The sequence below is a fragment of the Carcharhinus amblyrhynchos genome, chromosome 13 (assembly GCF_965287045.1).
Source record: "Carcharhinus amblyrhynchos chromosome 13, sCarAmb.v2.hapA, whole genome shotgun sequence".
Lineage (NCBI taxonomy): Eukaryota > Metazoa > Chordata > Chondrichthyes > Carcharhiniformes > Carcharhinidae > Carcharhinus > Carcharhinus amblyrhynchos.
The window spans coordinates 57,624,127-57,650,514 of NC_137336.1; the positions used below are offsets into that span (position 1 = coordinate 57,624,127).

General features: G+C 44.1%; 1 protein-coding gene across 1 annotated transcript; it reads right to left on the bottom strand.

The window, feature by feature from the left end:
* Nucleotides 1-1,187: 1,187 nt before the first annotated feature.
* On the bottom strand, nucleotides 1,188-25,083 carry LOC145351532 (cytochrome P450 26B1-like). The gene is made up of 7 exons (XM_080201128.1): nucleotides 24,908-25,083; nucleotides 24,375-24,476; nucleotides 20,139-20,363; nucleotides 16,201-16,476; nucleotides 8,847-8,996; nucleotides 7,995-8,276; nucleotides 1,188-2,457 (listed from the first exon to the last, which is right to left on the bottom strand). The coding sequence occupies exons 2-7, from the start codon at nucleotides 24,417-24,419 to the stop codon at nucleotides 2,083-2,085; spliced, it is 1,353 nt and encodes a 450-aa protein (XP_080057254.1). The 5' UTR covers nucleotides 24,420-24,476; nucleotides 24,908-25,083; the 3' UTR covers nucleotides 1,188-2,082.
* Nucleotides 25,084-26,388: the final 1,305 nt, after the last annotated feature.

The window sequence follows — 26,388 nt, forward strand, 5'->3', positions numbered from 1 at the left end:
GCCTATACATGCTGTACAAGTATATATCGGTTGTATGAAGAGTGTCAAGCTATGTGGGTGGTGATAGAGGACAAACAAATGTATAAGGGGCACTTGGAGGTTGTATGATGACCATATGGAGTATGAATGATGTTTGAGGATCTACAGGGTCTTTGGAGACTGTAATAGTGTTTATGGGCAGGTAACATATTGCAACTGTAGCGTGTGGGTATAAAGAAGTTGTACAATGGATGTAATAGATAAATGAGTTTGTCTCAGTAGGTGAACTGCATGATGAAGTACAAGGGTATACTGGTTGTATGAAGGCAAATGTGAGGAAGGACTGGGCGTATGAAATATAAGAAGGTTCTGGGGGTTAAAAGAGTGCATACAAGTCTGCATGGGTTTCCTCTGAGTGCTTCGGTTTCCTCCCATACTTCAAAAATGTGCTGGCTAGATGGATTGGCCAAGCTAAATTGCCCCTTAGTGTCAAAAATTAAGGGCAATTTGTGGGTAAATGCTTGGGGTTTCAGAGATTCAGTGAAGACTCAAAGGGCCTCCTTCTGAACTATTGGTACTCTATGATACGAGATTTATGAAGGTACAAAAGTGTTTGGAGGGTGTACAAGAGTATTTGAAGAATATGGAAGGAATATGAGGATATATTGGATGAACAGATATATGAAGATGTATGAGGTTACATTGAGTACTGTATATACAGGGTAAATGGTATGCACACTGTCAAGCTTAGTAAGTATTACACTGCCAAAGCTTTTCTATTGATTTATCTATAAACATATCCCTTTACTTTGTAGAAAAGAAAAAAATGCAATACCAGGATTATTTTTATATTGATTTTTTGATTACACTTTGTCTATGCCTCTTACAGGATGTTCACTTTTGTTTGCATTCTGATTGTTACTGTGCTTAATGGATGAAGAAGACTTTCATATTTTTACTTCAATTTCAATAAACAGGTTGAACATGCATGGCCCCAGTTCTGGCAGCAATGAAGATAACCCATACAGCATGGACCAGAGGGGAAAGTGAGCTAAATTGGAGAAATACATTTTGTCTTTCAATATTGTCTTGTTTTTATTTCAATTTGATATCGTTAAATACTCCAAAGTCAAGTAATGAAACAAGAATCTTGTACATAAAAAAAATAATCTTTTTAAGATTACATAAATAAATTAGCATTAAAATAGATAAAAGTAGAAATCTATTCAAAGACATATCAACAAGTAATCAAAACTCAATAACCTTATACAACTGAACATTTGTCAAACTAGTCTGCTCTACAAGTGACAGTTCTGTACTTTCCCTGTATGAAACACATCTGACATTAGTATGTGTGATAAAAGGAGACTCACACAGCCACCAGGATACAATGTTCATTTAAACTTGGTATGTGAGTTGAAGCAAGGTTTCAATAATGAGAAATTCTTCCTGCAGCCTGACTAACTCCATTGATTAAGAGATATGCTATATTGCTATTAGTGAGGGCATTACACATTTCATGTAATAGGACAGTATAGATAGGACTTAACCGAAAAAAATAAATATCGCTTTTCCGGATTCTGACCAGGAATCAGTTTGGAATATCTTAACACTGTTCTTAGCGTGGGCTTAAGATGCACAGCACCAATCTTTCCATAATACGGTACAAAGTTAATATTTTCAGTTTGTGAGCCTGGCTGATGTCTAAAATCCAAAAATCACTCAATCCGATTGGGTACTCCCAGGAACGTGTTAATACATATACCTCAAAAAGTGTACTCTGCTTTTAACTTGGGCTACTCCTGACCAGGAAGTATTCACTGTTGATACTTGGTCCACTGTTCTTCCCCACAATAAAAAAGCGTTTGATACCTTTATCATATTAATTTCATGAATTCAAGTGATCTGTGGTATAATATTGCATGAGCAGCATGCCACCATTAATGTGCTCTGACTCCATCAGTTCCACATCTGTGAGTCCCACTGGAACTGAAAGACGTTGATAGCATTAAAGTAGCAGTGAATTAATTGTCACGTTATTGTATTATAAGTTATCGATCACACCGTAAGATAAATAATTTTCAGCTTTGAAAGTGAGTTTACTTATTCTAAACTAACCTCAGTGATTCTACTTTTGTTGCAAAGCTGGGCAGAAAACTGCACCTTTAGTCCATCAGCTGGGTGAACAACTGGCACCATCAGGAGCTTAGGAAATGTTTTGGTGGCTAGTTCCCAATGACTGGTTGTGGCCAACTCAATAGCAAGAATTTTGAGGATAAGTTTGGCGAGCTCTTTGCCAAGGCAGCGTCTGACACCTCCACCAAATGGCAGGTACTGAAAACGTGCATCCTTGCTCTTCATTTGATCTTGAGCAAATCTGTCTGGATCGAATGTTTCGGGATGTTGAAATATAGGGGCAGTATCGTGTGTGTCTCGAATGCTGTACATCACGCTCCATCCTTTGGGGATCTGAAAACCCTGTCAAAAACAAAATATTGGTCTGATTATATATTTGCACATTTCTTTCTCTCACACACAAATTCAGCAAAGTCTGTCTTGTTCATGTAATCCTCCATATAATCCTCTTTGTAATAGAAACGTACATTTTAAAATTGATACCAGATGACCCTGCATTGAATGAGAACTCTGAAATCAAAGGCATCTGCAGCCACAAAATCCTGCAGTCAACATAGGGGTCGAATTGAATAAAATCTCTCCAGGTGTTGTGTAGCAGTATATTGGGACAAACTGGGAGAGGCCTTAGCAAAACTGTTAAATTAACAGGGCAATCCTATGGTGTCGTTCAGTTAAAGGGAATATAAGTTATCTGGAATACTACAGGGTGAATATGAGGACTGGTTTTCTGCAGCTAATGCAAAATAAGCAACCTTCCTACTCTTTCACTCACTCACTCACCCTCGCTCACACACACACACTCACACACACGAGATTTCAATGATGTATTGGTGATGGAACTAAAGATATGGGACAAGGCCAAAGGTGTTTGCCCACTTGGGTTAGCACATCTGTGTTGGTTTACAGCAAAGATAAAAAGACCATTATTAGATTAAATTATGATCCACTGAATTGGAACAGGATTGGGGGAACCATCTAAATTTTTGAAGGACAATGGGAGCGAATTCGCAAATGATGAGCTTCAAGATATGTGTGAAAATTTAAATATTGTAATAATGCACACTGCAATGGAGAGCCATTCAGCAATGGCCTCTGTGAAAGGTTATAGATGACATGTTGCTTAAAAGTTTGGCTGATCAACCAGACTGTAAATTGCATGTTGCATTAGCACGTGAAAAATTCGTTACAAATGGTGAGGGACTATAGTCCATACCAATTGGTATATGGGTGGAATCCAAAGTTGCTGTCAATATTAACACTTGCTCCCCTGCTGCTAGAAAGGACAAACATTAGCTTCATGCTTTCTGTATATTTAAACCCTATGCATGCAGGGTGAAGGGCTTTCATTAAGGCTGAGGTTTCAGAAGGGCAGATAAGAAGGGCCCTAAGACATTGGGGGTATACTTTGAGAAAGGGAATAGGGTCTACTATAAAAGAGAGGGCAAAAAATATTTGAAAGGGCCTGGGAAATTGATAGGAACAGACGGCAAGGTAGTTATAGTACAACACAGTAACCAGACACTCTTCGAGAGTGGCACTTGGATATGAACTTGGAGCATCTGAGCAAGATGCTGAAGTGCAGGAGGAACCTTGTACCTGACATGCACATAGCCTGACTTATTATGAGGAGCAGTCAACAATAGATGAGATGGAATCTGATGATCAACAAAATGCCAGTGAAGCAGGGGATGAAGCTGCTACTTTAAGGGTTCAGCTATCCAAAGTAGGCACAGTGGTATCATACGTACCTGAAGGGTCAAGAGAGCGGAGGGACGCCACTATAATTGGGAAAGCAGGAAAGGCCTCAGGAAAGTACAAACACTGGCTCAACATACAAGAGGAGGGCAAGAAGCCAAAGGTATTGATTGGGAAAATGGGGTGGACAGGTGGAAACAAAAAAAGTATGATCTAAATCCTGAGGATGAGTCAGTAGGCATTCGTGAACCCAGGAAAAAGTCACGAAGCTATGACCAAAGGTGTGTCAACAGAGAACAGCAGTCTGAGAGTAGCAGTCCTGACAGAAACAGACATGGCAGTAGAGGCCGGATCTTAACGAGGAAGGCTAGGAATCAAACCAATGATAGGAGCAGGAGCAGAAGCCTCCATGATAAGGTAGTATTGACAGCTGCAAACAAAATGGAGCTCACGGAAGTAAGGGAGGCCAAACAAGGGAGCTGGACAGTTGCAAGGAATTTGGGGTGTACACCAAGGTGCGAGATGAAGGGCAGCCTGCTTGGTCCCATAGGTGGGTTTGCACAGAGAAAATTTTGCAAGATAGAACATATAAAGGTAAAGCCGGATTAGAAGCCATTGGGTATGAGGAACATTTGGATGGGAGAGACATTGATTCACCCGCATCAGGGAATGTGACACTGGAAACCTTTTTCACTGTTCTAGCTTCTCATAATTGGATGTGTAAATCAATTGACATCAACGCAGCATTTCTGCAGGGTAAAACATTTCAAAGAAAAGTTTTTTTGAGTCCACCCAAAAAAGCAGGTAATACACAGGGACATGTGTGGAAATCAAATAAATGTGTATATAGGTTAAGTGATGCATCAAGGGTTTGGTATTTCTCTGTACAATCTATATTATTGAAGACTGGATGTGTCCAATTAAAAGCAGATCCAGCAATGTTTTACTGGAAGGCTAAAGGAAAATTAGCTGGAATCTTTACAATGCATGTGGATGATTTCTTATGCGGTGGCACAGAAGAATTTGAAAAAAGAATAATTGAGAAGCTGAAGACAGAGTTTAAAGTCGGGAGTCAAGCAGCTGGCACTTTTTGATTTCTTGGTCTTGACATCCGATAAAGTACTTCTGGTGTAACAATGAGTCAACAGCGATATCTGAACAGTATTGACCCCATTCCCATCACCATAGAGAGGTCAATGGAAAAAGAGGAACGGGCCAACAAAAAAGAAACAGAGTTGTTGAGGAATATGATAGGTCAGCTAGATTGGCTATGCACACAGACAAGACCAAATGGGATCTATAATGTCCTAGAGATCAGTAATGTCTTGAAGCACGCCACAGTCAGAGAGACCTTGCAAGCTAATAAAACATTAAAAAAGTTAAAATTAGAGGAGTGTGTAATTAGATTCCAAGCACGAGGAGAAGCAGAAGTTGTGAAATTGGTTGTGTTTAGTGATGCGTCACATGCCAGTCTACTAGATGGACATTCAAACGGTGCTGGATTCATAATATTCCTGGTAGGTAAGGAAGGAAAATGTTGTCCCTTGGCCTGGGAAGCAAAGAAAATAAGAAGGGTAGTCAAAAGCACATTGGCGGCTGAAACCCTGGCATTAGTGGAGGCATTGGATATGGGGATATATTTGTGAAACACATTAACAGTATTTTTTTTATGGGCACATCGCGTAAGAAAGTACCAGTTGAATATTATGTGGACAATCTGTCTTTATGGGACAATGTTCACTCGACAAGAAGTGTAGCAGAAAAAAGACTAAGAATTGATTTGGCCAGCATTAAGCAAATGCTGGAAAACAAGGAAGTTTCCAAACTTAATTGGGTCGATACTAATCTACAGGTATCTGACGGTTTTACAAAAAAGCTTGCAGTTATTAAGAATACTGGAGGATGGTTCTCTTAAATTATTTTGAAAAAAAATTTAAAAAACAAAGGGAATTTGTTGGAATGTAACCAGTGACAACTTTGTATTGGATGTAATGTGACCAATGGGAACAAGGTGTAAGGGTCAGCTGACCCAGTAAAACATGGAACACAGAGTGACGTAATCGGCAGCTGACCAGCTGATTTATTATAAATAAGGAATTGTGGAGAATTATGGGAAGCTTGGATTGGCCAGGGTGAGGCCCAAGTTTACAGTAATTATGTCTCTTTATTAAACCCTTTCTTTGATTTATAAGTTGGAAAAAGTTTTGTTGTAGTTTCATTATCTAGATAGGCTGGGCGAATGGGCCAGGAAATGGCAAATGGAATTTAATGTTGGCAAGTGTGAGGTGGTCCACTTTGGTAGGAAGAATGGTAGGAAGGACTATTACTTACGTGGCGAAAAACTGCAGCAGGCGACGGTGCAGAGGGACCTCGGGGTCCTTGTGCATGAATCGCAAAAACCCAGCTTGCAGGTGCAGCAGGTGGTCAGGAAGGCGAATGGGATGCTGGCCTTCATAGCGAGGGGGATTGAATATAAAAGTAGGGAGGTCTTGCTGCAGCTGTATAGGGCATTGGTGAGGCCGCAGCTGGAGTACTGTGTGCAGTTTTGGGCGCCGCACCTGCGCAAGGATATTTTGGCCCTGGAGGGAGTGCAGAGGAGGTTTACTAGGCTGATACCGGAGTTGAGGGGATTGAGCTATGAGGAGAGGCTGAATAAACTAGGCTTGTACTCGTTAGAGTTTAGAAGAATGAGGGGAGATCTCATTGAGACGTATAAGATGATGAATGGGATGGATAGGATAGAGGTGGAGAGACTCTTCCCGCTCAAAAAAGACAGTAGGACTAGGGGGCACAGCCTCAAGATAAAGGGGAGGCGGTTTAGAACGGAGTTGAGGAGGAACTTCTTCACTCAAAGGGTGGTGAATCTCTGGAATTCTCTGCCCGTTGAAGTGGTGGAGGCTGCCTCGCTAAATATTTTTAAGAAGCGGGTTGATGGGTTTTTGATAAGAGAAGGGATTAAGGGTTATGGGGAGAGGGCGGGAAAGTGGAACTGAGCCACGACAGATCAGCCATGATCTTATTGAATGGCGGGGCAGGCTCGAAGGGCTAGATGGCCTACTCCTGCTCCTATTTCTTATGTTCTTATGTTCTTATGTTCTTATTAGCTGTATTTTGAAGGGCTCCTTCTGAAGAAACATCACACACTCTTACTAACACAGAGACACACACACACACTCTCAATCACACATACAGACTCACACACTTCCACTCACACACACACAGACTCACACACTCTCAATCAAACACACACCCTCTTTCATACACACACACAGACTCAATCACACACACACACAAACTTGCACGTTCTCGCACACATCTCACGCACACTCTCACTTACACGCTGTCACACAGACTCACACTCACACATACCCACTTATACAGTCTTACTCAAATACACACACAGACTCATATAAACACACACATACTCTCACAGTCGCAACACTGGCACTTACTGACTCACATTCACAAACTCACGCAACCTCACATAAAGAACCTTGGTGAGTTCCTGCAGTGCATCTTGTGGTTGGTACACATTGCTGCCACTGTGTGTCGATGGTAGAGGGAGTGATCTTTTGAGGATGGGGTATAATTCAAGTATGTTACTTTCTCATGGATGGTGTTGACCTTATTGCGTGTTGTTGGAACTGCACTCATCCAGGCAAGGGGAATGTATTCCATTACACTCTTGACTTGTGCCTTGTAGATGGTGGACAGACTCTGGGGAGTCAGGAGGTGAGTTACTCACTGCAGGATTCTGAGCCTCTGACCTGCTCTTGTAGCCACTATGTCTTGTTGCAGCTATGTGGCTAGTCCAGTTCAGTTTCTACCCATTAATAACTCCAGGATGATGATAGGGGATTCAGCAATGTTAATGCCATTGAATATCAAGGGGGCAATGGTTAGATTCTCTATTGTTGGAGACGGTCATTGCCTGGCATTTGTGTGGCATGAATATTACTTGCTACTTGTCAGCCAAAGCCTGGATTTTGCTATATTTGGAATGGACTGTTATACTTGAATTCCAGCTTCAATCATCTGTGCCAATCAACAACAACAACTTACATTTGTAAAGCACCCATAACATATTAAACTGTCCCAAGGTACTTCATGGGAGAGTTGTTCAATGAAAATGAAAATGGTAGTTAAGTAGGAAATATAATTACATTTAATATTAACAAACTTACGCCCAGCTCAAAGGTCTGGAGTGCCATCCGATATCCTCCGGATACAGGGGGTAGCAGCCTCAGCACTTCCTTTACTACACCGTCCAGGTACTGGAGACGGGTCACATTGCTTAGGTGCAGCAAATTCTCCCCTGTGCGACTTTCAGGCCACAGTCCATTGGTCTGGAGATCCATCCTCAACTTGGCAAGGACGGCTGGATTCTTCAGCAGCTGCAGAACCAGAGAAGTGCAGGCACTGGCAGTGGTAGCGTAAGCAGCAAACATCAGCTCCACCATCGCCTCCTGCAACAAAAGAATCCCATTGTTCAGCACGGAGAGGGCTGATGACCCATCATTGGGATCACTCTAGTTCTGAATGGCACTCCCCACTATTTCCTTTGGCAGGAATCCTTCAGATACTGTTTTACGCCAGTAGATGTCACTATACTGCTGCAGTTAAGTCTAAGTGAGTCCTGCCTCTTTCCCATTCACTTTGTTGGATGCCAGCCAGAGGTGGAGACCAGATTGAACAAACTGATCAAAGAACTCTCATTTTCTCCGGTAAATTAAACTGAGTCCAGTTGAAACTGGCAATGATTTGAATTCCACTTATTTATTATTACAATCACACATGGCCGAAAGGGATAACAAGGGTTGGATGGGAATTTGCTTGAAATTAGATGGGAAGATGCATTTATCCTCTGTGCAATCCTTGGGTTCGGCTTAACCTGAGAGTTCCTCACTCTGAAACTGGATGCCAAAGATCTATTTCCTAGCACTGCAAAGCCTGAACTTGATAAGATGCAAACGTCCTCCACTTCCTCTGAAAAAAGCTGGCCCTGAGTTTTGATTTGTAAGTTCATGAATTCCTACCTTCAGTTCCTGCATGCTCATCTTCACCCCTTGCTCTTGGCTGCTCTTTATTAGGATGCCAAGGGCAGTTGGGTATTCAGGACTAGACTGAAGCATATCCTCAATGGGCTTTTCGAAGTATTCATGCAGCCTGTCTCGAGCTTGTAGACCCTGGAGGGAGAGAACATTTCATGAATGTTTACATTTTCACGGCCCATTCATTCTATTTCATGGGAACATAAGAAATAGGGGCAAGAGGAGGCCATTCAGCCCCTTAGTCTACTCCACCATTCAATGTGACCATGGCCAATCTTCTACTCCATTTTTCTGCACTATCCAGTTTCAATTCCAGCTTTCGGTCACTGTCTGTGTGGAGTTTGCACTTTCTTCCTGGCCACCCAAGGCTCATAAGATTGCGCCTGAGGTCAACGGGGAATGCTGTTCTGCGAGCCTTGCCTACCCCGATGATTTTGGGGCGGCCGTGTTGGTAATATCAGGGCCCTGGTGTCTGCCTGGGTTTCCTCTGGGTGCTCTGGTTTCCTCTCACACTCCAAAGACGTGTGGGTTAGATTGATTGGCTATGCTAAACCGATCCTTGTGTCAGGGGGATTAGCAGGGTTGTGGGAATAGGGCCTGGGTGGGATTGTGGATAATGCAACCTCGATGGGCCAATTGCCTCCTTTTATAGTGTGGGGATTCTATGAGTTCTATGAATATCCCTGTGACATATCCCTTGTTGTTTTTAATATGTAAAAATTTAATGATCTCTGCCTTGAACACACTTAATGACTGAATCTTCACAGCCCACTGAAACTGTATTCTCTTGCTCGGCAGCCTAGTATGTTCTTAGTCATTGACTGTCACAGCCAAGTGTCTAGAATTATCAAACAGAGGCTTTGCTTTATAGAACTTTTTTTTTTATTCATTCATTGTTAAGAGGGGAAATCCCCCACACGAAGTTCAGGACCCTGAAGTGGGTGTAGAGGCACCAAGGCACTTAGGATGGTGAACACATGTAGTAGAGGTCTTTTTAGCATCAAACTCTGTAGTGTAGTGGTGAACAAATGCAGAGTTTGCCATCTGCTTGCATAAAGTTGTGTAATTTTGGCTGGTGGTCTGTCGGTTAAGTTGTAAAGCGGTGGGGAAAAGGAGCTGATCACTCTGACCTAGAGCTGGACTCCGGTGGATGAAACACGTTGCTGAGTAATCGTGGCCATGATATAAACGGAAACAGTGGGAGGAAACACGTTACTGAAAGGGTAGTCGTGGCCATTTAAAGAAACCCCAGTGAGGGAATGTAGAAGCCTGCAAGACGGCAGATAAGGAAACTAAGTGAGGAATTCTCTTATTGATAAATATATGACCAACAGACACTCGTTGATTAGGGAGATGCAAAAGGATGGCTGGGATGTTTCTCAGACCTTAGAACAACAGAGAAAGTGGAGAGACAGGCAGAAGAAAGATAAAACAAAGAAGGCAGGAGTATTATTAGTACATCAATTAGCTGGACTAATTGGACAAGTAGCGGCTTCCACTCAGAAGTGGAATGAAGACAAGGATAAAATTAAGGAACTAGAATCTAGGGTAAGGGAATTAGAGAAAAGGAATCAATTATTAGAAAATAACCAACCCCTTATGAGACAACACAACACGGAGTGACCGCCCCTCCAGAAGAAGGAATAGTGCCAGAACATAACTTGGCGCCAGCACATTATAAACCATTCACACCGGGTGAGAGACAACAGATATTGGCCTCCCTGGATAAACTACAAATTAGAAGCGCAAATACAAAATTTTGAGTGGAATTAGATATGGTCTGTGTAGGACACCAACTGCACTTAAGGAATATACATCAACTAGTCAGGGCCGCATGCCCAGCAGACATATAGAGGCAGGTAGCCGGAGGGGCCAATGCCCAAGCCGCAAATGACTTCCAGACTGGGTGCTGGACGCATGCGGTAGCCCTAACGGCAGAGGTGGATGCCCAACAGGCACCCTTCACCCTGTTTAAAACAGAAGTACAGACAGCTTTAGGAAATGTCCCGACAAATTGGAGTAAAATCACAACGAGCAACCAACAGAAGGGGGAAAGGAGCCTTGGAGAATGGGGAGCGTTGTTCCAGGTACACCCGGAATGCTCGGGGCGAACCTTCAAGGTACATACAAGCCTTCAGGGATGGGCTCTCCAGTGCCCACCAAACCATCTTAAAAATGGGAGTGATCACGTCCCAGGATTATGGTGAGCTGGTGGAATGGGCTAGTGGCATACATGGAGGTTGGGAGGAGAAATCTCAGACAAAGATAAAACAGGAAAGACTAGCCGCCTGCGGTAGCAGGAGCAGAACTATGCCCAAACTGATTTGTTATAGTAGTGGCCGACAAGGACACTTTGCAAAAGAGAGACGGGTCCCACGGAAAGGAAATAAATCTGACAACAGTGGGGGAACGTTGTAATTATTGTAATAAGAATGGGCAGGCAGGAGCAATATGTTGGGACAAACCTGGGAAACCCCAACCCCGATCCGTGTCCACAGCAGAATCGGAGGAACTAAGGAACTCCTGAGATCAGCAAGACTGATGGTCTGCAGCCCCTGTTGATAAGGGTAAGAAGAAGGGAAGGATCTACGTGCCTGCACTGGTAGGGGGCAGGCAATGTGAGATGCTGGTGGACACAGGTGCATCCATATCTGTCACTGACCTTCCCTTACCCGCTATATGTCGGACGGTTTACCTAATAGGGATAGGAGGGAACAAAACACCCACCTGCCAGAGCGAGACCATGTTAATAGAAATGAATAATTGGTATATGCCTATGAGATTTCTATGTATGTAAAAATAACGAGGGTACAATAATGGGAAATGATTTAATGAAAGAGTATGAAATTTTGATTGACTGCGGGAAGGGAGAATTAATCTGGCCAAAATGGGATGGCCGGAAAACCGGAATGGGTAGATTCACAAGTCACTTCAAGACCATCAAGTTGGCCACGTCACTATTAGGGACTGGCGATTGGAAACAAAGGGGTTTAAAGCCATTTGTGCCTTCGTCGCTGGAGTATGGGCTGAAACGAAATTAGATACTGGCCTAACCAAAATTGACCCCATAAAGGTGTCCAAACCAGAGCATAAGCCCCACCAACAGTACCCGATAAAACCAGAAGCAATGGCAGCTGTAGTAGAAATAGTTAAAGGGTTAGTGGAGAAAGGAATCCTGAGGGAAACTACGAGTACCACGAACTCCCCTACCTGGCTGGTGAGCAAACCTGACAGAAGCTGCAGGCTCACAATAGTTTACACTGCCCTCAATAAAGTCACACCCAAATTGCACCCCATTGTAGCAAGCCCCTCAACAATCCTTAACGGACTGTCACCGGAGCATAAAATCTTTGCTGTATTTGATCTCATCAATGGATTCTGGTCCCTACCCTTGGACCCTGAATCCCAAGGGAAATTCGCATTTACAGTGGGAGACAAACAGTACACCTGAGCCGGAATTTTACCAGCATGCCAGCCCCGATTCCGGGGGTGGGCTCGGCTCGGAGAACGGCATTCTCCGTTGGCCTTGGACGGGATAGTGTGAAAGTTGGGCAGACATGCTGGTAAAATTCTGTCCTTGGACTCGCCTACCTCAGGGATTTCATAATGGCTCCACCATCTTCCATTGAGTAATGAGTGACATCCTGAAGAGGGTAGAACTACCAAAGGATAGCACGATTCTATAATATGTGGATGATATATTAATAGCCTCAGAATCCAAGTCAGGGCATCAGGAAGCCCTATACCTGGTGCTGAATGAACTAAAAACCGCAGGATTAAAGGTGGGCCCCAAAACGGCACAAACTGGGAAAGCACAGTCCTGAATTTAACATCACAGGGGCTTAAAGAGATGCCAACAGACTGAAAGAAGGCGGTGTAACAAATGCCACAGCCAGTTACCGTAAGAGGAGTCAGGAAGGTGTTAAGGGATTGTTTAATTATAGTCCAAGTTTTATCCTGGAATTTGCAAGATTGGCAGAGCCTATACAGAGGCTGGTTAAAGGATTCACGATTAATCAACAAAGTAACCAGAATGCTTTCCCCACAACAGGTAGAGGCTACAAGCAAGTTCAACTGAAGTGTTCGGGTTGTGTTCGGGTTGCGTTGGGGTTGGCGATGTAGCCTTGGGAAAGTTGTTAATATAGAGTAATAAGATAATTTTGTTTATTGTATCTGCTTTGATGCTTATCTGTCACGAACATATCTAAGATAGCTTATATAATTGCGTTGCTCTATTTTATAAGACCCGTGTATATTTACATGGCAATCGGACCCAATCAGTAGAAGCCCTGATCGTGGCCACCCCTGGGTGGACACCGCCCCCCCCCCCCCCCCCCCCCCCCCCACATACACACACATGACTTGAATACAGAGAATACCTCGTATGCACCCTGTAAAGGACAAACAAGCCTATATAGGAGGGGTCTACAGGGAAGATGTGTGGAACTAATAAACCCAGATAGAACACAGTTCCCTAATTGCATGGGGCTCCAGGATTGAACAGAATGCAATGCTCAGACCCGTTAAGCTACCTGCTTTCTTCTCAGGCTACAGATGGGGATGTGCCTTGGCCCCCAAGAATGTTTCCTGTGTACAGACGCAGTGTGCCCACCAGCACTGTCAAGTAAACAGAGGCCTTACTTCTACCTGTAATGAGCAAAGATGCCTGAATATGATCATGGGGAGGCCGTTCATTTGTGGTCAATATAATGGGACCCATGACGAGAAGGATGAGATGGAAGATTAACCCGTGTGTCACGGATACAGGAACTTTGCTATTGTTGGTCAATCTGATTATTAGTGTATAATCAATGACCAAGAGGGAGAATTGTTGGAGTAAAAGTGAGATGCTGCCAGATGGAATCCCAAAATTAGAAGATCCAAGATGGCTACCTGGTACAAAATGGATTCTGTGAAACGACACTAAAATGTGCTGGTTTAGGCCTATACATTGCACAGCAAACTAACCTTTGAGCTACATCCTATTAATGTATAAATAAACTGCATGTTAGGCCAAAAGACCAGACTCTGAGCTTCATATGGTCAAGCTTGGCCTTAGAAAAGGGGAACCGAAACAATGAGCCATGGGCTTTTGTTAATGGTTGTTTTTGAAGGAATGTGATTGGAAGCTAATTGTAGCTGATTGTTGCTAGGAGAGCCCAATTGATTAATATATGTAACCGCCCAAAGCTGCTGATGCAGTAACTGCTGGTGTCTGTACGATTCAAATGTATCAAAAAAGCTAGCCGTCACGTCAAATCGAGAAGCTGACTTTGAGGAGTGCCCAGTTCTTCTCCCAAAGCTTTGTTCAATAAACTGCATGTTGAATCTTTAAGTCTGACTCCAAATGATGAATTTCCCACAACATTCATTAATCCACAGGATTTGGGCGTGGGTGGCAGCATTTATTGTCCATCCCCAATTGCCCTTGAGAAGGTGGTGATGAGCTGCCTCCTTGAACTGTTGCAGTCCCTGAAATGTATATAGACCCACACTGCTGTTAGAGAGGGCATTGCATTGATTCAGCGACAGCGAATTATGGTGACATTTTTCCAGATTGGGTTGGTGAATGACTTGGTGGGGACCTGCAGATTAAGGATGTTTCCTTGCACATGCAGTGGGGTTTGAAAGCACAACTTGCTACAACTGTAGCCTAGCTGACGTAAAATTAATCTCTCCCAAGATTGGAAGATTATGGTGAGATTTCCCCTTATCTCCACTCACTCTTTCTTGCGCAACCTGCATTGTAAGCCACCTGGAACCAGTGACATATCCATTTTCACTACACATGTGGGCCCGGATTCTCCCCAAAAAATTCTAAGTCCCCAACTTGCAGGAAAATGGGAAGAACTCCTGCTGTTTTTATCAATGTGATTTTCAGAATGAATCCCCCACACTCTGTCACAGAGTGCTCTAGTGGGATTCCCATTGACAATCTGTGGGCTGGGCCTATTCCCGCTGGAGAGGCCGGCAGCATAGTGCTCAGTGGGTCACTGTGCATACACTGATCTGTCAGAGCAGAGATTGGCGCATGCTCAGTGGCCTCACATTGCCACCTCCTGATAGCTGGCCAGCCCCACAAAGCACCCCCTCCCCATTCCCATCACTGGCCTACCAACCTCCGTACCCATTTGCTGGCCTCCTGGACCTTCCTGGGCCAGTCCCAAACATTCCCAAACCCCACCTCTACCCCACTGGTCACTCCTGAACTCACCAACACCTGCCACCTCCGCCAACGATCTTAGTGCAGAGTGGCAGTTGGACCCCACCTACCCCCTCCAATAGGCCCTGCCCCCAAAAGGCCCCATTGCCTCCGGCCCTGTTCCCTTGGCACTGCCTGATGCCTGATGAGCCGTGCCATGGTGCTCAGTGGGTAGTGCCAAGTGGCCAGGCTGGCATTTCCAGGCTGGCATTGCGCAAGGAGCAACCCCCCTTATCCCTGACCTCCCGGGGGGGGGCCTCAATGACCTCTGTTCTCTCCAGCAATGTCAGGCCGCCTGTTCCTTGTTAGTGGGGCACAATAGGAAACTCCGTTGGAGTGAACCACTTCTGGTGGTGGGGATGGGGGGGGGGGCAGATGCTAGCTGGCCCGGAGACTTTAGTCCCAGGCCGCTAATGATATTAAAATGAAGATTCCCATGTTGTAATCAGCTCTGCGCCATGGATTATGTTGGGAATCTTTGCCGTGTAGACTCGCAGAGGACATGGGGCCCAGCTGGTTGCCTGGGAAATGGCCTCCGCTTATGTCTCACAGCCTGCTGCCTCACAGTCCCTGGAACCCAGGCTCAATTCTGGCCTTGGGTCACTGCTTGTGTGGAGTTTGCAAGTTCTCCCCGTGTCTGCATGGGTTTCCTGCGGGTGCTCTGGTTTCCTCCCACAGTCCAAAGATGTGCAGGTTAGGTTGGTTGCCCATGCTAAATTGATCCTAGTATCAGGCAGATTAAAAGGGTAACCGGGATTGGGCCTGGGTGGGATTGTGATCGGTGCAGGCTCGATGGGCTGAATGGCCTCTTTCTGTGCTGTAGGGATTCTATGGTTCTCTGATTCTGAAGGGGAAGGGCACATTAATGCACCACCAACTCCCAGTCGCATTATTGGAGGAGGTGCCAAATAAGTCTGAACATTTCCCTGTAAGTGAGAAAGGAAGGGAAGGCTCATTGGATCCCTGGAGAGCAGCATAGCCTGAAGGTCTGCTCAAGTATTATCCTGGCACTGAACTATTTTTTACAGTTGTCAATGTGGTAAGAACCAGGGGATATTGTATCAGTATCCACGAGGCCCTTCAGCAACATTGCCCACTTCACGGGAGAATGTGGTGAATGGCGAGAATTAGGTGTACCTTTCTGTAGCCACTGCCGGGAACATCCAGGGGCAGCGAGAAAATGTTGCGGGTAAGCTGCTCAAAGACGGTGAACAGGTTGGTCAGCTCCTCCTCGCTCGGCAGCGATCCCAGCAGAAGTCCCACAGCTATTCGGAACGTCAGCCTCTTACTTTCTGAGTACACAGTGACAGGGTGCCCCCTGGCACACCAGTCCCGCACTGACTCTGTCACCACCTGCTTGATCTGTGGCATGTAACTCTCCAAAGCAGAGTGACTGAAAACTTTCGCGTAGACCTGTCAAGGAACAGAAATTAAGTTGAGAGGGCATAGCCTGGACTGAGGTGCAATTGCGCACACACATTGCACACACCTGACGAAGGAACGCCGTTTCCGAAAGCGGGATCACTATCAAATAAACTGGTTGGACTTAAACCTGGTGTTGTCAGACTTCCTACTGAGGTACAATCAGCAGACTGGAGCCTAGCAATTACTATCAAATCTGATGCATTCTGCAGTCACTGATAGTCTATAAATTCTATATGCTGCACCTGGAAGTAGAAGGTGGGAAGATGCACCTTATAGATCAGATAAATATCATAGAACAAGACATTTTCACATTAGTAATCATATATCCATTGTTTGTATTTTCTCTCCATATGAATAAGTATTCAAATAAACAGCAGCTGTTTGACAGGGGAAGAAAAGATTGAATCCATAATTTTCATGGTGAATGCACCATTCTCAAATGCTGCAAAATATATTTTACAATGTTTTGATGTGCATCAACCCTCTGGAGAAACAGGGGTTTCTCTCCTTGGACAGGGTGACTCTCTACCGTCTGCTGCAAGGATAATTGACAGCACCCACAAAGCACCTCAATTCTCCATGAGGAGATCATTGCAGGACAATTGCAGCATCATCTTTTTAAAGTTTATTTATTCGTGTCACAAGTAGGCTTGCATTAACACTGCAGTGAAGTTACTGCGAAAATCCCCTAGTCACCACACTCCGGCACATGTTTGGGTATGCTGAGGGAGAATTTAGCATTGCCAATGTACCTAACCAGCATGTCTTTCAGACTGTGGGAAGAAACCGGAGCACCCAGAAGAAACCCACATAGACACGAGGAGAAGTGCAGACTTTGCACAGTGACCCAAGCTGAGAATTGAACCCAGGTCCCTGGCGCTGTGTAGCAGCAGGGCTAACCACTGTGCCACCTTGCTTCAACATCTTCAGTGCTAACTGCAGGATTCTGATCCCGTTTTCATCTATACGTTTTCCAGATTAACTGCAAGGTTTAAAAAGCAGCTACAGAGAGTTAATATTTTAGGTTAAACACCTTTTGTCAACCCTCTTTCTCCACAGACACTGTCTGAGTATTTCCAATATTTTCAGTTTGTGGTTCAGATTTCCAGCATCTGCAAGTATATCACTTTTGCATAAAAAAGCAACCAGCTTTTGAAATAAAAATAAAAGCGACGCAATGTAAATCAATGTAACAGAGTTTGGGAAAATCAAAATGGACGAGAAAGACAATTAAACAGAGAATGTTAAGTGAGGAAAAACAAAATACTTAAAATATTTTATATCAGTTACTTTCCTCGGCACCTTGGATTGATGTACGTTAAACGCTCTCTTTATTTTCTTCTGACTTTCAAGTATACATGCATAAGTCAATGGGAAAATCATTAAAGCCAAGGGGTGAAAGTATAATTAGGGCACAAAATACCGAGAATCACTAAACAATTTCCCCTCCTTGTTTTCTTCAGTCAGCCTTGCTGGGGTTTGGTTCAAGGGGTGACAGTGGTTAATTTTCTGGAGAAAGTTGACCCTCAGGATGTTGATGCACAATGGCACAATGGCTAGCACTACTGTCGCATAGCGCCAGGGACCCGGGTTTGATTCCCAGCTTGGTTGCTGTCTGTGTGGAGTTTGCACTTTCTCCCCATGTCTGCATGAGTTTCCTCCGGGTGCTCTGGTTTTCTCCCACAGTCCAAAGGTTAGGTGCATTGGCCATGCTAAATTGCTTCTTAGTGTTAAGTGGATGTCAGGGGAATTAGTCGGGTAAATAGATGGGTTTTCAGAGATAGGGCCTGGGTGGGATTGTTGTCGGTGCAGGCTTGATGGGCTGAATGGCCTCCTTCCGCACTGTAGGGATTCTAAACATTTAGTCAGATTAATGACATTGGGTGCCTAGGTGAGATGGTTAGGGCCTCCCTTGTGGTAATGGTCTGGCACTCGTTGTGGCCAGGGGGAATGAGTGTGTGCACTCTGTTCAAAGTAGTGGTATTCCTATGGAGCCTAACTCTGTCTTCCCCCTGACCTCCACATGCGTACACCTTTCAGCAATGGATTGGTGCTAATGCTAATTGTAACACAGGTCAGAATTTTCTGAGCCCGTGAACCATTCAGTCAGCCTGTCCCATTGAAAGCCAATGGGCGTTTGGCTGGGCCACTGAATCCCCTGCGGTGGGTGGGTCCCTCCACAACAGCAGTCAGAAAATCCTGGCCACTGCCTCTGCTACTCTAATATAGGTCACAGAAAGAGCTGGGATCTTCATAATTCCAAAACTATGGATCATGCCTGTCAGATTCTGCATTTCTATTTGGAGCAACTGGTATCCATGTAACAAATTGTGCATGGAATGGTAGTTGGTAAAATGTTGAAAATGTTTTTGCTCAGATATGTTAACAGATGGGGCAGCATGGTGGCACAGTGGTTAGCACTGCTGCCTCACAGCGTCAGGACCTGGGTTCGATTCCTGGTTTGGGTCACTGACTGTAGTCTGCATATTTGGCCCATGTCTGTGTGGGTTTCCTCCAAGTGCTCCAGTTTTCCCCCACAGTCCAAAGATGTGTGGGTTAGGTGGATTGGCCATGCTAAGTTGCCCCTTAGTGTCGGGGGATTAGCTGGGATAAGTGCATGGGGTTAAAGGGATAGGGCCTGGGTAGGATAGTGATTGGTGAGGACTCGATGGGTTGAATGGCCTCCTTCTGTACTGTAGGGGTTCTATGATTCTAGAAGAAGTTGTGCAGAGAATATCTGAAAATGCAATGGGCAAGTTGTGAAAGATTTTATTTGTTAGTCTTTCCAAATAATTTAGAGGTTGTTAGCTAAGACAGACCAGCTTTGAAAGGGGCACCACTAACCCACTGTAACAGAAACACAAAGCCCGAAAGGGAACTTAACAAATCAAATGAAAATCACATTCCCAGTGTTGATAATGTACTCCTGGTGCTACAGGTCATCGAAAACCTAAAGTGCACAAATAGACATCATGTGCTCCCTCTTCCAGGACATTTGAGCCTGGACGGAGCCACAGAAAGACAGACTTGACCATCTGCTGTTAATGGCCACCTTGACTTGGTCCAGGATCAGTCCCACCAAGAGGTCTCCCAACCTCCCTGCCCAGTCCTCTGTAGCGGGACACCAATGCGAACATGGGACTGAAGTGCAACCAGAAATAGAAGCGGAGCTGTGATGTCTACGTTTAGAATATTTACACTGAAATTTTGCCAACAGCATTTACCAAAACACAGAGCCTGTTTTAGCATATAAATACCAATGGATGAGTAACCCTTCCCTTAATTAGGGACAACTTGATGCCTTAACTTTCTAACCTTGAGCAAGGGAACTGCTGATTGCTACAGCTTATGCCGCTACCTCAGGTTAATGACATCTTGGTGAGTGGTACTGGATAAAATGTTGTAGAATGAGTTGATAACATAGCCTTCTGATGAACCTCATTTAGCTTGGAAGAAGTGTAAATTCAGAGAAGCAGACAACGATTGGACTGCAAATTACTTGGTTCAAGTACAGAGTAAGTATGTTTCAATGAATCTGGCATTTGAACATCATTATCCACAAAATCATTGCTTGCATATTTGACTTGAAAATGATTGCCCTTTCTGAGAGGAACAGGTAGAGGTTTGAAGTTTGTTAGTGGAATAGGTACCTTTCTTTTGTGATAGTGGATGTCCCCGATGGAGTTTGCCAGGCTGGTAGACCCCAGGATGGCTTGGGCACTCTGTGGCCAGTTGGTACCAACCAAATTGTGTTCTTCCAGCAGTAGCCGGCGCACGTGTTCCGCACCAGTGACACGTACCAATGGCCGCCCTAGCAAGTGTGTCTTGAACACGTTACCATGTTGCCTCCTTCTGGAAGCATGGAAATTAGAACCCTGTAAGGAGTAGGAGAAAGTTTACACACTGTATAATTAAAAACTGTACGTGGTGAAGATAGCTTTTACTTCTTTCTGACTGGCAATTTTCTACTTCTTTTATTTAACAAATGTAGCATCCAAAATGGTGTTTGTTCATTTGTTCATGGGCATCGCTTGCAAGGCCTGCATTTATTACCCATCCTTAATTGCCCTTGAGAAGGTGTTTTCTTGAACTGCTGCAGTCCCTGTGGTGAAGGTACACCTACACTGCTCTTATGGAGGGAGCTCCAGGGTTTTGACTCAGCAACAGTGAAGGAATGGAGGTATATAGCTCCAAATCAGGATGCTGAGTGATTAGGATAGAAACTTTCAGGTGGAGGTGGTTTTCCCAAGTATCTGCTTTCCTTGTCCATTGAGGTAGTTTTGAAAGGTGCTGTTGAAAGATGCAACAGTGCATCTTTTATACAAACTGCTGCCACTCTGTGTTGAGCTTAAAGGGAGTGAATGTTGAAGGTGGTAGATGGGTGCCTGTTAGGCAGGCCGTTTTGTCCTGGATGGCATTGATAATCTTTATGTTAAACCATATCATGACCATAGAATCCCTACAGTGCAGAAGAATGCCATTCAGCCCATCAAGTCTGCAAAAGACTCTCTAAAAGACCATCTTACTCAGGGGTAAGACCTTACATCTTGGCACACTAAGGGGCAACTTAGTATGACCCATCTACGTAACCTGCACATCATTGGACTGAGAGAGGAAACCAAAGCACTTGAAGGGAACGCTTGCACTGTCAGATTTGATGAGCCAAATGGCCTCTTCTGCATTGTAGGGATTCTATGATTTCTTGGTATCATGTGGAGTAAGTCGAACTGGCTGATGATTTGCATCTATGATGCTGGGGACTTCAGCAGGAGGTTGAGATAGATCATCCACTTGGCATTGCCAAATGAAGATGGTTCCAAATACTTCAGTCTTGTCATGTGCACTCATGAATTGGGCTCTCTCATCCTCCTGTTCTTCCTATCAGTTGCTTAATTGTCCACCACCATTCATGACCAGAGTCCAGAGCTCTGATCTGATCCACTGGGATTGTTTTTCTCTGTCGATTGTACACTGTTTCAATGACTTAGCGTGCATGTAGTCTACGTTACAGCTTCACCAGTTGGGCACTTAATTTTAGGTGTGCCTGGTGTTACTCCTGGCATTCCCTCCCAAACCCTTCATTGAACCAGGGTTGGTCCCATCGCTTGATGGTATTGGTAGAGTGATGGATACAGCAGGCTAGAGAATGTGATCAAGCACAGTTCTGCTGATGATCCATTGCAACTCGTGGATGCCCACTTTGAGATGCTGGTTCTGCTCTGAATCTATACATTTAGCACAGTGATAATACCAGATGAGACAATGCAGTATGTTCTCAGTGTGAAGATGAGATTTCATCTCCACAAGGACTTTGAGGTGGTCACTTCTAACAACACTATACAGGACAGATGCATCTATGTCAGTAGATTTGTGAGGATGCGACCAAATACATTTGATCACTGACACCCTTGAGTTCTAAATAGAGAGAAAAATTGAGATGGTAAGAAAGAGAGAAAAAAAAGAGAGGGAAGAAATAGTGATACAAGGAGTGGGAAAGAGGGTACTGCAGACCTGGATCCTCCAGAGACACCTGAACAATCTAGTATGTCTGCGTTCTCAAAAGACAAAGCACTGGACTGAAAATTGAAGAGGTGCCGTTATCCATGTGTGTCTCTCTCCTACATCATCTTCCTCTATTCACCATGGCCTTTACATTCAGCATATTAATAACAAAATCTGATCTTGTATATTGCAATCAGGAAAACACTGCTTTCTCCCTGCTCCTTGCAGTCTAGAAAGCTGAAGCCTAGATGTGTCTGTCCATCATAAGAAATTTCAACACTAGTTTAAAGTCCAACAGGTTTATTTGAAATTATGAGCTTTCGGAGCGTTGCTCCTTCTTCAAGTGAGTGCATCGTTCTGAATGCTCACGATTCCAAATGAACCTGTTGGACTTCAACCTGAGACTTCTTACCGTGCCTGCTCCAGTCCAATACCAGTATCTCCACATCCTGCCTCTGCCCATCATGTCAGTGTATGAATCTTTAACATGCTCACATATTTGCTATTTTAACAGACACCTTCATCCATTAATTTTAATTTAGAAGTTGCTTCCTGTAAAACGATTGGACAGAAGTCACAGGAACATGTTGTTTTAATTAAGGAATCCAAATATGTTTTTCATAAAGAATTTATCGAAGCAAAAACATTGCATAATAGCTTCCAGCCAGACTGACTGCAATTTTTGTAACTGTTCTGTTCCTCGTCTCATCATAATTTCTGTGTCTTTGTTCTGGTGTTGGCATTCGCTATAGAATATTAAATACTTTGTGACATTAGCTAGTATTTCTAAATGCTTGCTGTGCACCCCTTGTTTCCCAACCTTCTTTTGACTTTGATTAGCAAAGCGTTAGCTGAGCTTTTCTAGATGACAATCGACCAAATGCATCCATCTCACACTTTGATTTTCTTTCTGTGCTCATCCTGATACATTCAAACATACCAGGTGCTAACCTGATAAATGCAGCTTGTTAGTAATCCATTTCAGCAGTGCCTAACCCTGCACATCACTATGCAAGCTCATTCACAATCAATGTGTGTCTAGGAGTTAGCGAAGCACGCACACAAGCTGTGCTGCACCAGATGAATGGATTGTTACCCTTCATTTATACAATGTTTGACATATAAGATGAAACTGAACTATGCGGTACTGGATTAGAATAAATAATATGTCAGCTGCCGCTCATTGCTAGCACTCCCATCTCTGAATCAGAAGGTTGTGTGTTCAAGTCCCACTCCAGAGACACGAGCTTAAGCCCATCGAGGTTGACAGTCCAATGTAACACTGAGGCAAATGCTGCAGCACTGAGGGAGTGCTGCGTTCAGCAGTGCTGCCTTTCAGACGTGAACTTAAACCAAGGCATCTTTTGGCAGACATAAAAAAATTGCATGGCACTGTTTCAATGAGGAGTGGGGTGTTCATCTTGACGTTTTGCCAATTCTTGTCCACATCACTACAACAGATCCTCAGCCTTAACAAAGAGTCATCTGGACTCGAAACTCTTTCTCGCCTTACAGATGCTGCCAGACCTGCGGAGATTTTCCAGCATTTTTTTCTTTTGGTTTCAGATTCCAACATCCTCAGTAATTTGCTTTTACTACAATGGATGATCTGCTTGTTATTTCAATGCTGTTGTCGTTACTTTGCTGTGTGCAAATTGGCTGCTGTGTTTCCTACATTCATAACAGTGACCATTGTTTCAAAAATGCTTCAATGCAGTTAAGTGCTTTGGGATGTTCTGAGGGTGTAAAGGGACTACACAAATGTATGTCCTTGTTTCTAAATGTTCATAACACCTGACACTGGAATACGTAGAAGCTGTAAATTGTCATTTTGCATTGAATTCCAATTCTCTCCCCACATCAAGCGGTGCACTAAGGCAGAATATTATAGCCAGTAATTCCCGGTTGTTCATCTGTGGCTTATGGAGAGCACCACTCAACACCAAGCGTGGCTAAGCAGGAGTCTCTCCTGTTCTTACTACCAGCTGTTGATGTATTTGGAAAGATTTGCAGGTTGACACTCAACCTGTTTGGCTGCATTATGAGCGCACCTTCCTTGACCATCAAATACCTAGGATGGGACTCGAACTTGGAGCTTCTAGGTTCAGAGGCAGGGATGCTCCCCACTGTGTCACAAGACTATGTGCATTGAAGTGTTCACTTTCAGGCTTTTGCTCACAGGGGAAGAGTGAAAGTAGAACACTAAGTCCGCCAGGGCCTTACCGCTAACAGCAGCACTAGCACAAATTGGGACACAGACTGAACTATAAAAAGAAGACAGAAAATAAACTAAAAGGACTAAATACTTAACTCAGCCAACACCTGCTTTATTTTTCTCCCCTATCCCTCAAATATGACTCGATGTAATAAGAAAGCAGACGTACCTGCAGGAGCCAGTGGAACGTTTCGCCAACAATTGGAAGCCCCATGGACCCTGGAGGCAGGGGGAGCTTCCAGTTCTTGTCTGCCTTTAGATTCCATTGAAGCTGCCAGAGATAGATGCAAGCAGTTAGAAGAAGGATGATAGGGGCTAGGACAGTAAAAAGGCTGATCAGCAATGGCAATGCCATCATCAAGACCATTCCCAAACGTTTCAACAAAACAAAAAAAAATCAGTGAGTGCAGCAGATCTGTACTCTATTGTGCCGACAAAATTAGACACCAATTTATAGATTTCAGAGTCGAGCAATCCTGCATCATAGGGAAGTGAAATCTGAAGTGGAACCAAGAAATAATCTGAATATATAGAGACAATCAAAGTCTACTCAGAGGTTTGGTATTTGACATGAGTGTGTTGAAGCATCATTTCTTCCCCACCTCCACCACCCTCTCAACCCCTCAGTCACCACCCCCCTCCCCCCCTTGCCCGCACCACTCCCCCCCCCGCCCCCCGCCCCCCCACCACTGTCTCACTCACGTTCTTCAACTTCTCATCCACTCTAGGATCAGGACAAACGGAGGGGAGTTGTGATCATCATGTAGAGATTGTGAAGTCTTAAGTTAGATCAATTTTCCTGCAACTCTCTGGAGGTGGCACTCCAATCTTGCAAATGAGCAAAAGAAAATAAGGCTGCTTGCTACGTGTGGGAGCAATGGCATACTCCTGACACTTTTGACAGCTTAGTTCAGACGCGCAGCTCAAACGCAGAAGGAAACGCTCGTTCTGTAGACAGAGTCGACCAAAGAATAGACGGGAGTACGAGGCAATGGAAATAGGGGGGGATTATAAATAAATCTAAACAACTGACATGTTATTGCATTTTCAGTCAGAGCTGCCAAAACATTTTTTTTAACTCGGCTTCACTTTTATTCGGCGTTTGGAAAATATTCAGAAAAGCTTTAGTAACTCATTGCATCTTCACGCGATAACATTGGAAACATCAGAGCAGTGTTGGGTTTCACTCAGTTCCTACGGCTGGGGAACAGCGCCAATCTGCATAAAGTATTAATTATTGTGTGTTTCCACTTTTCCACAGATTGCAACAGCGCTTGACAAGAAATAGCTGAGTACTTACAAGAATCTGTGACTCCAGTAAACACTGTATAGTGTGTCCGTGACTCAGCATCTGCCATCTACATGTAGCACATGTGGTGACGTCAGTCCTCGAAAGAAAGATTTGCTTTCACGTAGCTTCTTATCATGTCTCTCAGCATCTTCCCAATGCAATTTACATACATTGTCATATTTACAGAAGAGGATAGTCTGAAACAAGTAAGGCACTCACTATGCATTTGATGCACATGATTTCCTGGTTTCAACAACATTAGAATTCAAATGTGTAACATTACATAGTGGGGAATCTTCTGTCTGGAGTTTTACAGCTGAAAGATTTTGAATTTTACTTTGGGATTAGGGGCTTTCAGCATTTTACTGCACAGAAGTTAGTAAAAACGTGTTTGATTCATGCTGAAATGAAAACAGAAAATCCTGGCATAACCCAACAGGTTTGGCAGCATCAATGGAGAGAGGAACAGAGTCGATGGGCGCAATTTTACGGTCTCACTCATCCCAAAACCATAACATTTCACCCAAGATCGATGGACCTTCCCATTATCCGCCCCCTCACCTGCTCTGATTCCCATGGTGGGTGGGCTGATAGAATTCTGGCCAATGGGTTGAACTTTCTGGCTCTTCCCGCCAGCGGGATCTTCTGGCAGTGAGCCACACAAAAATGCCATAGACATCAGTGGGACTGGAAGATTCCACCGGTGGCCTGTGGTGAACCACCTCTGCCACTGGAAAACACGCTGCTGGGGATGGGTAGGGCAGGCAATATTTTAAATCCTCATGACTATTTTTCAGAGCGATTTGATTTATCAACATACAGCAACATGTCCTGGAATAATGAAGCAGTTAAGCTATGTTAAATGTCAGAAATGTATCCAGGTTAAAAAACA